Source organism: Oncorhynchus tshawytscha, linkage group LG03 (genome assembly GCF_018296145.1).
Source record: "Oncorhynchus tshawytscha isolate Ot180627B linkage group LG03, Otsh_v2.0, whole genome shotgun sequence".
In the NCBI taxonomy this organism is placed as follows: Eukaryota; Metazoa; Chordata; class Actinopteri; order Salmoniformes; family Salmonidae; genus Oncorhynchus; species Oncorhynchus tshawytscha.
The window spans coordinates 20,513,130-20,526,112 of NC_056431.1; the positions used below are offsets into that span (position 1 = coordinate 20,513,130).

General features: G+C 41.0%; 1 protein-coding gene across 2 annotated transcripts in view; it reads right to left on the reverse strand.

Annotated features, from left to right (window-relative positions):
• Positions 1–12,983, reverse strand: part of znf385d (zinc finger protein 385D) — a 46,588-nt gene that overhangs the window by 32,643 nt on the left and 962 nt on the right. The window contains exons 1-2 of one of the 2 annotated variants that reach the window (XM_024396021.2): positions 5,538–5,894; positions 4,144–4,289 (exon numbers count right to left, since the gene is read on the reverse strand). In XM_024396021.2, coding sequence (XP_024251789.1) covers positions 4,144–4,289; positions 5,538–5,541 — 150 coding nt within the window. In that variant the 5' untranslated portion in view covers positions 5,542–5,894. Of the gene's footprint in view, positions 1–4,143; positions 4,290–5,537; positions 5,895–12,983 lie in introns of those variants that run through there. The other variant, XM_024396007.2, reaches the window with a different exon arrangement.

Sequence of the window (12,983 nt, forward strand, 5' to 3'; positions counted from 1 at the left end):
ACAAATCAGAGGATGTTTCAGGGGTCTCAGGTGGACAAGCGTGGAGGAAGACTTATATACATATCATAAACCTTTCACAAGCACAGCGGAAGGGAAGTATAAATGTTCACAGAAGTAGGGTGTGGCAAAACACCACAAAAGATCTTCTACGGTAGGAACGTTCAGCCCTCTAGCCGCTCTAGGCAAACAATCTAAACAATGATGTAGTCTTGAAAGTTTGTCAGTCTCGTAAATCCACTGACTCAACCTTGTCTCGGTGCGAAGATCTTTCTTCCACTAAATCTTTCCCCGGGGACCGTACATGGCAAGTGTGCTTTTCATTAGGGAACAATCGGTGCTGCAGGTGCAAACTGCTAGGTTGACTCGCCAGCTGTTTCTGGTTTAGCAGTGAAACATGGAACCGTGCAGACCTGAACCTCACGCACACATCCCCACAATGGAGAGATGCCTCTACCAGGGGTGTGAGAAAGAGCAGTTGGGTAATATACAGAAAACAGGTGAACATCTTCAAATTGCCAGATGAACAGTTTAAGGTTAATACATTGTCACTTTTTCTTATTAATCTTGGCCCACTTTGAGAGCAACTAATAATGCAACAGAATCATCTTTCCTTCTTATGAAATATTTTAAACTCAAGGGTTCATTGGTTGATCCAGTATAAATCAATCTGTATATCATAGACTTTGGGGCTACATAGACCCTTGAATGCACTGTAACACATCTAGTACAGTATGATTTATTGTCAACTTTTCACACAACATTTTACAACATATATAACTGTCCCATCTAAATCAATTTTGTAAATATTCTACTTTGGAGAGGGCTTACTGCAAATCTTGAGACGAGAGAAAGCACTACAAAATATACGTGCACAAGTATTGACAATACTTTGCCAGGCAAGCTGCTGGCACATAGCATTCCCATAAAAAATTGGCTTTAGCTCCACAGTTTATCTCTGCATTCCTACTGAGAGAGCTCTGCAGGCCGCTACCCAGGAGAGTGAAATGTTATCGTGGGAGAAACCATTAAGAGAGTGCTGGCCACGTAAAGCAACTGTTAGGGGAAGAGTTTAAAAAGTACAGAGTGCTAACTGATAGCAACCATTGCATTAATCATATAGTCTCTATTGCATTTTTACATCAGGTGTAATTTGCAAGGGCGCACCACAAGGGTGGTCCTTATCCCCACTGTGTTCTCCTCTTTGGTGGTTCAGCTGCTATCCTTCTGGGAATACAATTTATAGAATTCATTAGCTGTTACGAGACTTGCGTAAATCAAATAAAAATCTGCAAATAGTCTCTGGCCCTTTGTTCTTTTTCTCAAATCACGCAGCGCTCCTCCGCTATCATTTATTCATCCAAAGAAAAAACAGACAAAGCTGCATGCTTATACGCAAGTGCATTTGAAACCTACATTTCCATTACTGGCATTGATAGAATAACTGACTTTTTAGAGGGGGGGTTGAAATGGGTTGTGATGCTTGAGGGACTCCGGGCTGAAACCCATGTGTCATTCTCAGTCCGGAACTACAAAGCAATTTTCCAGCGTACAGACCGGTGAGAAGGAATCAATAACTCACATTCCTGATTACTCTACAGAGGAAATAGAGTTTGTATTGTTTCTTGAAGACAAATGTAGGCCCCTAGAAAGATAAATGGTATTTTCAGGGGTGAAGAAAGCCCCCTTAACTGAAAACTACTTTTCCCATTCACTCCTTTCATTACACCCCCAAACCAACACCTGCCTGTGCTGAGTGTTGAGCTCTCATTCTTTTTATTTGGTTTGTTTCTGTTCTTTCACTCTGGTCATCTCAATATCACAACTGCAGAGTTGCTGTAATCTAAAGTTCTACACCTATTTCACGGTTGGTTTCACCTTAGCCGCGAACGGCCTTCCTGCACTGTTGTTCCTTTGTCTACAAAAACTTTCTTTCTCATCCTGACAACTAAACCTAATGTTTTCTAGGAAATGTGAAGAGAAGATTCTACAAACCAATTCCTTCTAACATGGGGCGGCAGGGTAGCCTAGGGTACAAATCTGTCGTTCTGCCCCTGAACAGGCAGTTAACCCACTGTTCCTAGGCCGTCATTGAAAATAAGAATTTGTTCTTAAAAAATAAATGAAATACTGCAGCATAATGCCCAGAATGTAATATGCAAAGAATTGAACAGGGGGTTGTACAGCTTTTATAGAGCAAATTAGTAAAAAAAAATGTTTATTACATTATATATTATATATACACATTACATAAGGACACATTTCTATTTTATAAGAAGTATCGCACCCCAGGAAGAAGGAATAGCAACCAAGGGGGAGTACAACAAAACATTGAGAAAAGTTTCCTGCTATCCTTTCTGGCGAAACATATCCAGTCACATTCTGTAATACAAAACATCATTGGCTGAGAGCTGCAAGGAGACTTGGAATCTATCTCATCAGATGCAGGTGTGGTCATGCAAGTAACTCCCCGGCTCTGGAAAGAAGGTGGGAAACGTGTCTGCTGAATATCACGCCAGAACTCTGACACTTTATTACACCGGAGTAGGTTAACGGAAAACTGTAGTCATCATCGTAGTCTATATAATTATTTTGTATATTGCGAATCAGAGTGCATAAATGTTTATTGTGCCTTAGAGGCGCATTAGCAAAACTGACCTCATATCTGATAGAACAGCGACCTTTCCAATAGCTCATGATGGTAAGAAGCTTTAGCTAAACCTTGTATAGTACATTTAACAATACCTAATACCTCTGTATCTACACTGGAAAATAATGCAGGATTACCACACATGTTATTGACTCACTTCATCAATCATTTGATTGAATTGATCCCTTCTTTCTGATGAAGGGCATTGACGGTTGAAACGTCACGATTTGAACTCAAATTAAATCAACAAGGCATTGAGTTTCCAATTGAGTTTGAGTTTTTGATTTCAAAACATTGAATTGACTCACAACAATGCTGTGAAACCTCTTCACACACAACTAACCATGGATCCTTTCAAATGGACACACACACATAAAAAAAGCTCTCCATCCCACATGCAAGAAACAGACATCACCACTTTGTTATGTCCCTGAAACCAAACCAATACAAAGATACCCAAGTGTAAGCAGCATAACCAAACATGGAACAATAACTCGCGCATAAACACTTTTATAGCACTGTTGATCGTTCCAACGCTAGCTTTTACAATCACCTTATTCATTCTGCCAGTGATTAAACGTCAAGGGCACAGAGAAAGGAGAGAGAGAGAGAGAGAGAGAGAGAGAGAGAGCATGTGAGAGAGAGAGATGGAGAGAGAGAGAGAAAATAGCGTATGGGAGAGGTAATTACCCCATGTTAATCCAGTATCAGCTTCCCGTGATTTGGAGACTTCCCAAATCACGGAAAGTGAACTCATTATTTGCCGAAAGGTCTGTTAAATGCAGATTAGAAGGTGAGAAGAGGAATGGAGGCAAGACTTGAACTTTCTCATGAAATCCATTCCTGATACTATCTGGCTTTCAACTGGACTATCCAAGCCTTGTTCCGTGATGATGTCCCCACTTGTCTCCTGTGTTTTCCTGCAGCTGTGCTCCATATTTATGGTTCTGTTTGAAGCAGGCTTTAAATTGAGCTATCCCCTGTAATTCAAACGCAAAAAGCTCAAGCCGTAGACTTTTTATGTCACATGATTTTGCTGAATTCAAACCTGATGAGGCCACATACAGTATTTGCCTATCATTTATATATGCGTACAAAGAAAACAGTGCAAGAGAATACAGTCAACTTCTACAATAAGTGCACATTGGATATGTGGGAAGTCTGTTCACATGCAACGTATTTAACTAGTCCCAATCCCAATATATTCTTTTAAATTACCCCGGTTGACTGCCTGCTCTGGTTTAGTGCACACATTTACGACTGTCCTAAAACATTGTTTACATCAGCAGCTGAAAGTATTGGAAATGTATGGTCAAATGTTTGAAAGAGGCTCACACTTCAACAGACAAATCACATGCCCTCTGACATGAATGGCATCATACTAAATCGAAACCATTACACCAACGATATCAGATACCATACTTTATGATCTTAGCCAGACCTAACCAGGATTGTAATGCCCTGAGCTGACCCTTATCACATGACCCGGGACTTACCGTGCCGAAGCCGGGGAAGAGGCTGACTGCTGAGGCCGTATCCAGGGGAAACGGGAGCTGGAACTGCTTCATGCCCAGAGACTGCTGGATGGTGGGCAGAGCAGGACGTATCAGCGTCGGCAGGAGGCCATTTTGACATGCATTACCTGTAGAGGAGAAGAAAGAGAATATGCCATGTTAGATGGTCTGTGCTGTGGTGGTTCTCGGTTAAAAAGGATTATGATATTATGAGCAAACTGTAAAACGTCTCATAGACCAAACCACCAAAAAATTCAGATTCAAATGAGATGAAATATGAGGGCACTTGTATCTGGGGGGCTCCCGAGTGTATTTTGGCCCAGCGGTCTAAGGCACTGCATCTTAGTGCAAGAGGCGTCACTACAGTCCCTGGTTCGAATCCAGGCTGTATCACATCTGGCCGTAATTGGGAGTCCCACAGGGTGCTGCACAGTTGTCCGGGGTTTGGCTGGGGTAAGCCGTCATTTTAAATAAGAATATGTTCTTAACTGACTTGGCTAGTTATATAAAGGTTTAAAAATCTGATATTGTTCTGCCTTCCCTGACTATGATGACCTCTCTGCTAATGAAAACAAGGCCTCTAGACTGAGTCTGAACAAGTTGTAGATAAATTAAGACAATTGAGACAAATACAGAGACAGAGACAAATACAGTATGATGTTAATTGGATCATGGGAATGCCATGTCAGTGTTACCCAGTTGTATTTGACTATTTAATAATCCTTCTCACTGTTTAAAGCTGCAATCAATATATGTAACTTTTTGGGTGACCCCACCAACTTCACATAGAAATGTAAGTTATAAATCTGTCATTCTTATTGAAACCAAGCCTAAGAAGTGGCAGATATGTCCTGTGTGCTATTTCTATGATTTCTAAGATTTATTTTTGCATCTTCTACTTTCGGTTTTGTACACCAGCTTCAAACAGATGAAAATACTATATTTTCGGGTATTGAAACTATATTTCACAGCGGTTAAGATGGTACAATAATTCTCTCCACTATAGTTTCTTGTTTTGTCAGATAAACTGAAATTAGGCAAACTTTCAGAATTTTAGCAACCAGGAAATAGCGGAGAGATTTCTGCATAGTGCATCTTTAAGACAGAAATGTCCTAATGCTGAAACCATCCTCTAAATTACAAATGTGAAATGAGAGAACCATGCCAGACAGACCCATAACTAAGAAGATTCAATAGCAAGGGGTGCAAAACTCCCTGGAAAAACCGATGTAAATAATTGTATTGTCATCTACATAAAACGAGCCAGAGCGGGCTTTATAAGCCAACAATTACAACCAGCAGAGCCTTTCTTCAACACCGGAGGATTAGATAGCAGCTTTCCAAAACATTAGGAATTAAAGAAAGCCATTCCGTACCCATTAATTAGAACCAGGGATGACTTTTAACACAGCACATTTAACAACATGATGAACTCGGAGCCAGCATGACTAAAAGCGCAGATACCATATCAAAACACCGGCTTGAGGCAAATAAAAACTATGTTTGCCACATCAAGTCCCCAGGCGATGGTAAGGCTGAATAAAATGAAGCAGTTGTAAAAAAGAAAGAGGGAGAGAGAGGGAGGGAAACCAAACGTCTTTTTTCCCTCCGCTCGGAGGAGCGCTGCCATCTGTTGGAAAGCAGCAAATGCCGATGCTCATGTGGAGACACGTCCCAGTTCTCCTTTAACAAAGCATGTCATTCTGCAGCCATCATCCCTGCAGGATCCTCCACTGACATGTTGCCTGACGTCACCCTGGAAACACGCTGCCGACAAGCCAGATTGCCGACCAGAAATGCAACGTGCAGCCAAAACAGCCAATTCAAACAACCAGAACTGTACTCTGGTTGAGGAGTGAGGAGTTAGCTACAGTATCCATTGGGTGGTTTTTCAAATATAAACATGTCCATAGAAAAAAAGAGGGAATGTATCTGGTTGTGATGGAATTGTTATATAGTACATGTTTGCACTTACCAGAAGGCACATAGGAGTCCAGCATCTCAGCTCTACTGAATGTCAAAAAGCGAACGAAATACATACAGTTGAAGTCGGAAGTTTACATACACTTAGGTTTGAGTCATTAAAACTCCTTTTTCAACCACTCCACAAATTTATTATTAACAAACTATAGTTTTGGCAAGTCAGTTAGGACATCTACTTTGTATGTGTATCAAGTAATTTTTCCAACAATTGTTTACAGACAGATTATTTCACTTATAATTCACTGTATCACAATTCCAGTGGGTCAGAAGTTTACATACACTAAGTTGACTGTGCCTTTAAACAGCTTGGAAAATTCCAGAAAATTATGTTATGGCTTTAGAAGCTTCTGATAGGCTAATTCACATCATTTGAGTAAATTGGAGGTGTACCTGTGGATGTATTTCAAGGCCTACCTTCAAAAGAAGTGCCTCTTTGCTTGACATCATGGGAAAATCCAAATAAATCAGCCAAGACCTCAGAAAAAAACATTGTAGACCTCCACAAGTCTGGTTCATCCTTGGGAGCAATTTCCAAACGCCTGAAGGTACCATGTTCATCTGTAAAAACAATAGTACGCAAGTATAAACACCATGGAACCACGCAGCTGACATACCGCTCAGGAAGGAGACGCGTTCTGTCTTCTAGAGATGAACATACTTTGGTGCGAAAAGAGCAAATCAATCTCAGGACAACAGCAAAGGACCTTGTGAAGATGCTGGAGGAAACAGGTACAAAAATTTCTACATCCACAGTAAAATGAGTCATATATCGACATAACTTGAAAGGATGCTCAGCAGGGAAGAAGCCACTGCTCCAAAACTGCCATAAAAAAACCAGACTACAGTTTGCAACTGCACATGGGGACAAATGATCATACTTTTTGGATAAATGTCCTCTGGTCTGATGAAACAAAAATAGATCTGTTTGGCCATAATGACCATCGTTATGTTTGGAGGAAAGAAGGGGAGGCTTGCAAGCCGAACAACACCATCCCAACCGTGAAGCATGGGGGTGTTGTGGGGTGCTTTGCTGCAGGAGGGACTGGTGCACTTCACAAAATAGATCATGAGGGAGGAAAATTACATGGATATATTGAAGCAACATCTCAAGACATCAGTCAGGAAGTTAAAGCTTGGTCGCAAATTGGTCTTCCAAATGGACAATGACCCCAAGCATACTTCCAAAGTTGTGGCAAAATGGCTTAAGGACAACAATGTCAAGCTATTGGAGTGGCCATCACAAAGTCCTGACCTCAATCCTATAGAACATTTGTGGGCAGAACTGAAAAAGCGTGTGTGAGCAAGGAGGCCTACAAACCTGACTCATTTACACCAGCTATGTCAGGAGGAATGGGCCAAAATTCACCCAACCTATTGTGAGAAGCTTGTGGAAGGCTACCCGAAACGTTTGACCCAAGTTAAACAATTTAAAGGCAATGCTACCAAATACTAATTGAGTGTATGTAAACTTCTGACCCACTGGGAATGTGATGAAAGAAATAAAAGCTGAAATAAATCATTCTCTCTTCTATTATTCTGACATTTCACATTCTTAAAATAAAGTGGTGATCCTACTGACCTAAGACATGGAATTTTTACTAGGCTTAAATGTCAGGAATTGTGAAAAACTGAGTTCAAATGTATTTGGGTAAGCTGTATGTAAACCTCCGAATTCAACTGTAGGTCAATATTTTAGCCAATCTTTTAGTCTCCGCTAACAGAGTGCAGTAACTCAAAAAACGATTTCCCCATTTCAGGATGGAGTACTGAGACAAGACTCTTTACCCTCATGCGTTCATTTTCACATTTTCATTCGTTCCAAAGGATAACAAAGCAACACTGATCTCCCAACATGCACGAACACACAAGGAGACGTTCCATCTTTTAACATTGCCTTGTGTAAGGCTAGTGTTTCAACTCCCTGACCTGAACGTTATATTGGCTCATGGCTCATTGTAGTATTAAGAGTGGAGCTTGTAGACTTGAGTAAGTCCTGTCTCTAGGTATGAGACTCTCTAGCTGTGGATAGTACACTCTTAGAAAAAAGGGTTCTACAGCTGTCATCATTGGAGAACCATTTTTGGTTCAAGGTAGAACCCTTTTTGGTTCCAGGTAGAACCCTTTTTGGTTCCAGGTAGAACTCTTTCTGAAAAGGGTCCTACATTGAACCCCAAAATGGGTTCTACCTGGAACCAAAGGGTTCTCCTATGGGGAGTGTGCAAGGGTGTTTTTTGAAACTTGTGTGCTGCTCGTAAATGCATGTAAGCGTGTCCTCGTAAGTTTGTTTAATGTGTACCTGTCAATGTCTTGTGCGTCACGCGTCTTTTCATGCATGTCTGTATATGCGCCTTGCATATCGGCCCTCTTAAAAATGTCTTTATCTGGGACTAAAATCCTGCGGCAGTGTGTCGAGTGAGAGTTAAGATGTCTGAAGGACACAGACTAACGTGAATAATTAATCGTCTTCCACTGCTCTCTCCCACCTCCGCCTCTCCTGGTCTTGATCCCGACTGCTCTCCGATAAGATCTGTCCAATTGGCCCGAGATTCCACACAGCCATAAAACTGCTGTCATGGAATATAGACTCTACGAAGCAACAGTCTACTATTTCACGGAGCAAATATAAATCCAATTATTGGGAAATATGAGTTCAACTGCGTGTGAAAAACATTCATATCCCGTGATGTCTATTCAGATGTGTTTCACAGAATTGTGTTCTCAGGGGTTGTATGATTGTATTCCATGACCCTAAAATGACACTCAGGATCAATCACTGTAATTAAGATGTCGGGGTTACAGTGGTTTCACCCCATTTACAAAAACAACAAAGCACGTAGAAACATAAAAATCTCAATAACATTTGAAGATTGATCCGTTAGAAAACAGATTTATGCCAATATACCCCTAGGCTACATGTTTGTATCCATTTCACTATGCTCTCCGCTGCATTGCTAACAGTTAGCATTTAGCTCCGGGCTCAGACTCGAGTAGCCTGGCTAACACCAGAACCCCACCCTCCCAACGTAACCCGCTCTGTTGTCATGACTCTCGCGGTGTAACCTCTAATAAACACAGCTGTCTCGGAGTTTGATCCAACAATTACTTCCCCTGTGCTCTGTAATCTGAGGTTAACCAAAGAGACGTTGACGTGCTCTTAAACTCCAACCCCCAGGCCAGACACACCAGATACGTCCAATTCAACACTAATCCCTCGTATGATTACAGCCCACACATTACTCCTGCTGAGTTTACTGTCCTTCCACTGGCCTTCTTCATCCATTTGGTTCATGAAGAGGGTTATTTGTGTAGGGGACAGGGGTATTTTCCCCCTGGTTTCTTGTTTATTTTTTTCCCCATCGGAAATTGTAAGGGATCAAATTCATAGGAATTTGTAGAAGTACTATGTGACATGAGAATTTATATTATTCAAAATGCGTATATTTAAAAAAGTTTTAAAGCAAAAACGTCTTTGAGGAAAACCACAAACTCCAAGTATTCTATCACTGACACAACAGCTAATTTAGCTTGTTTATAGTCTAACATATTATGCAAACTATATTAATATCTTCATCCACAAATGCTTAAGCAACGCACGTTCTCCACAACCAAAACCTAACAAGATTCCTTCCTCCCATTTCCTCCATTATGCAATGACGGCATTAGACATTGGTACAAAAACAAAATAATCCCATTATTTTATTCACAATGCACTTCTCGTACATTTGACAAAAGTGACAAAGTAGAGTTTCACCACCTTATCATCACTAGGGCTACCCGTCACCAGGTGGGTCTGTGTGTTAAAGCTAAAGCTGATGAGTCATGAGGCTGAGCCAGAACCAGGAAGGTGACTCCACAGACCAAGGACACCAGACCAGTCACGTCCGCACTACATCAACACTCCTTGCCCTTCAATGTACACAGAGGGCTAATGTCAATAGTATTCATATCAGTACAGGAGAGATTGACTGCAATAATTCTTGTTTTTGTGAAATATTATTGTGTAGAAAATTCCAAATGGTCAGTATAATCAACTTACATACAGCTCTGACAGAAATACTTACCCCACCAGACATGCCACCAGGGGTCTCTTCACAGTCCCCAAATCCAGAATGAATTCAAGGCAACACACAGTATTATATAGAGCCATAAACTCCCTTCAATCAAATGATTCAAGCAAACAAATAAAACAACACGCACAACACTTAGGCTTTTAGGCATATGTATATGTACTGATGTATATGTACTGATGTATATGTACTGATGTATATGTACTGATGTACATGTACTGATGTATATGTACTGATGTGTGTGTAACTGTCAGTAATGTGGGTAACTGTCAGTAATGTGGGTAACTGTCAGTAATGTGGGTAACTGTCAGTAATGTGTGTAACTGTCAGTAATGTGGGTAACTGTCAGTAATGTGTGTACCTGTCAGTAATGTGGGTAACTGTCAGTAATGTGTGTACCTGTCAGTAATGTGGGTACCTGTCAGTAATGTGTGTACCTGTCAGTAATGTGTGTACCTGTCAGTAATGTGTGTAACTGTCAGTAATGTGGGTAACTGTCAGTAATGTGTGTACCTGTCAGTAATGTGGGTACCTGTCAGTAATGTGTGTACCTGTCAGTAATGTGTGTACCTGTCAGTAATGTGTGTAACTGTCAGTAATGTGTGTAACTGTCAGTAGGACCTTTCTTTGGGTCTATTCTTTTCCTTATCAAAATGTGTAGCTGTCAGTAATGTGTGTAACTGTCAGTAATGTGTGTACCTGTCAGTAATGTGTGTAACTGTCAGTAATGTGTGTACCTGTCAGTAATGTGTGTAACTGTCAGTAATGTGGGTACCTGTCAGTAATGTGGGTAACTGTCAGTAGGACCTTTCTTTGGGTCTATTCTTTTCCTTATCAAAGTGTGTAGCTGTCAGTAATGTGTGTAACTGTCAGTAATGTGGGTAACTGTCAGTAATGTGGGTAACTGTCAGTAATGTGTGTACCTGTCAGTAATGTGTGTACCTGTCAGTAATGTGTGTAACTGTCAGTAATGTGTGTACCTGTCAGTAATGTGTGTAACTGTCAGTAATGTGTGTACCTGTCAGTAATGTGTGTAACTGTCAGTAATGTGTGTACCTGTCAGTAATGTGTGTATCTGTCAGTAATGTGGGTACCTGTCAGTAATGTGTGTAACTGTCAGTAGGACCTTTCTTTGGGTCTATTCTTTTCCTTATCAAAGTGTGTAGCTGTCAGTAATGTGGGTAACTGTCAGTAATGTGGGTAACTGTCAGTAATGTGGGTACCTGTCAGTAATGTGTGTAACTGTCAGTAGGACCTTTCTTTGGGTCTATTCTTTTCCTTATCAAAGTGTGTAACTGTCAGTAATGTGGGTAACTGTCAGTAATGTGTGTACCTGTCAGTAATGTGTGTAACTGTCAGTAATGTGGGTACCTGTCAGTAATGTGGGTACCTGTCAGTAATGTGTGTACCTGTCAGTAATGTGTGTAACTGTCAGTAATGTGTGTACCTGTCAGTAATGTGTGTAACTGTCAGTAATGTGTGTACCTGTCAGTAATGTGTGTAACTGTCAGTAATGTGTGTACCTGTCAGTAATGTGTGTAACTGTCAGTAATGTGGGTACCTGTCAGTAATGTGTGTACCTGTCAGTAATGTGGGTACCTGTCAGTAATGTGTGTACCTGTCAGTAATGTGTGTAACTGTCAGTAATGTGTGTACTTGTCAGTAATGTGGGTAACTGTCAGTAGGACCTTTCTTTGGGTCTATTCTTTTCCTTATCAAAGTGTGTAGCTGTCAGTAATGTGTGTAACTGTCAGTAATGTGGGTACCTGTCAGTAATGTGGGTACCTGTTAGTAATGTGTGTAACTGTCAGTAATGTGGGTACCTGTCAGTAATGTGTGTACCTGTCAGTAATGTGTGTAACTGTCAGTAATGTGTGTACTTGTCAGTAATGTGTGTAACTGTCAGTAGGACCTTTCTTTGGGTCTATTCTTTTCCTTATCAAAGTGTGTAGCTGTCAGTAATGTGTGTAACTGTCAGTAATGTGTGTACCTGTCAGTAATGTGTGTAACTGTCAGTAATGTGTGTACTTGTCAGTAATGTGTGTAACTGTCAGTAGGACCTTTCTTTGGGTCTATTCTTTTCCTTATCAAAGTGTGTAGCTCCGTTCTTGAGCTGTTCTTTTCTATTGATATTCTGTTATATGTCAGGTTTCATGTTTTGTGTGGACCCCAGCAAGAGTAGCTGCTGCTTTCAGCAACAGCTAATGGGGATCTGAATAAAATACAACAACACCTGCCAGGCAACCAACAGTCACAGGTCTCTGAGAGCTAATACATGAAGACCTGCCAGGCAACCAACAGTCACAGGTCTCTGAGAGCTAATACATGAACACCTGCCAGGCAACCAACAGTCACAGGTCTCTGAGAGCTAATACATGAACACCTGCCAGGCAACCAACAGTCACAGGTCTCTGAGAGCTAATACATGAACACCTGCCAGGCAACCAACAGTCACAGGTCTCTGAGAGCTAATACATGAACACCTGCCAGGCAACCAACAGTCACAGGTCTCTGAGAGCTAATACATGAACACCTGCCAGGCAACCAACAGTCACAGGTCTCTGAGAGCTAATACATGAACACCTGCCAGGCAACCAACAGTCACAGGTTTTTGAGATATCACACCTGACACACATCCTACATCATAACCTCTTTCCTAAAGGACACATTAACAGTCTACTCACAACAAAAAACAATCTACTCACAACCAAAAACTCTCTGCGACACTTTACTTAAAGCCTGCAGGTGTAATGCATTATAATGCAGTTATTA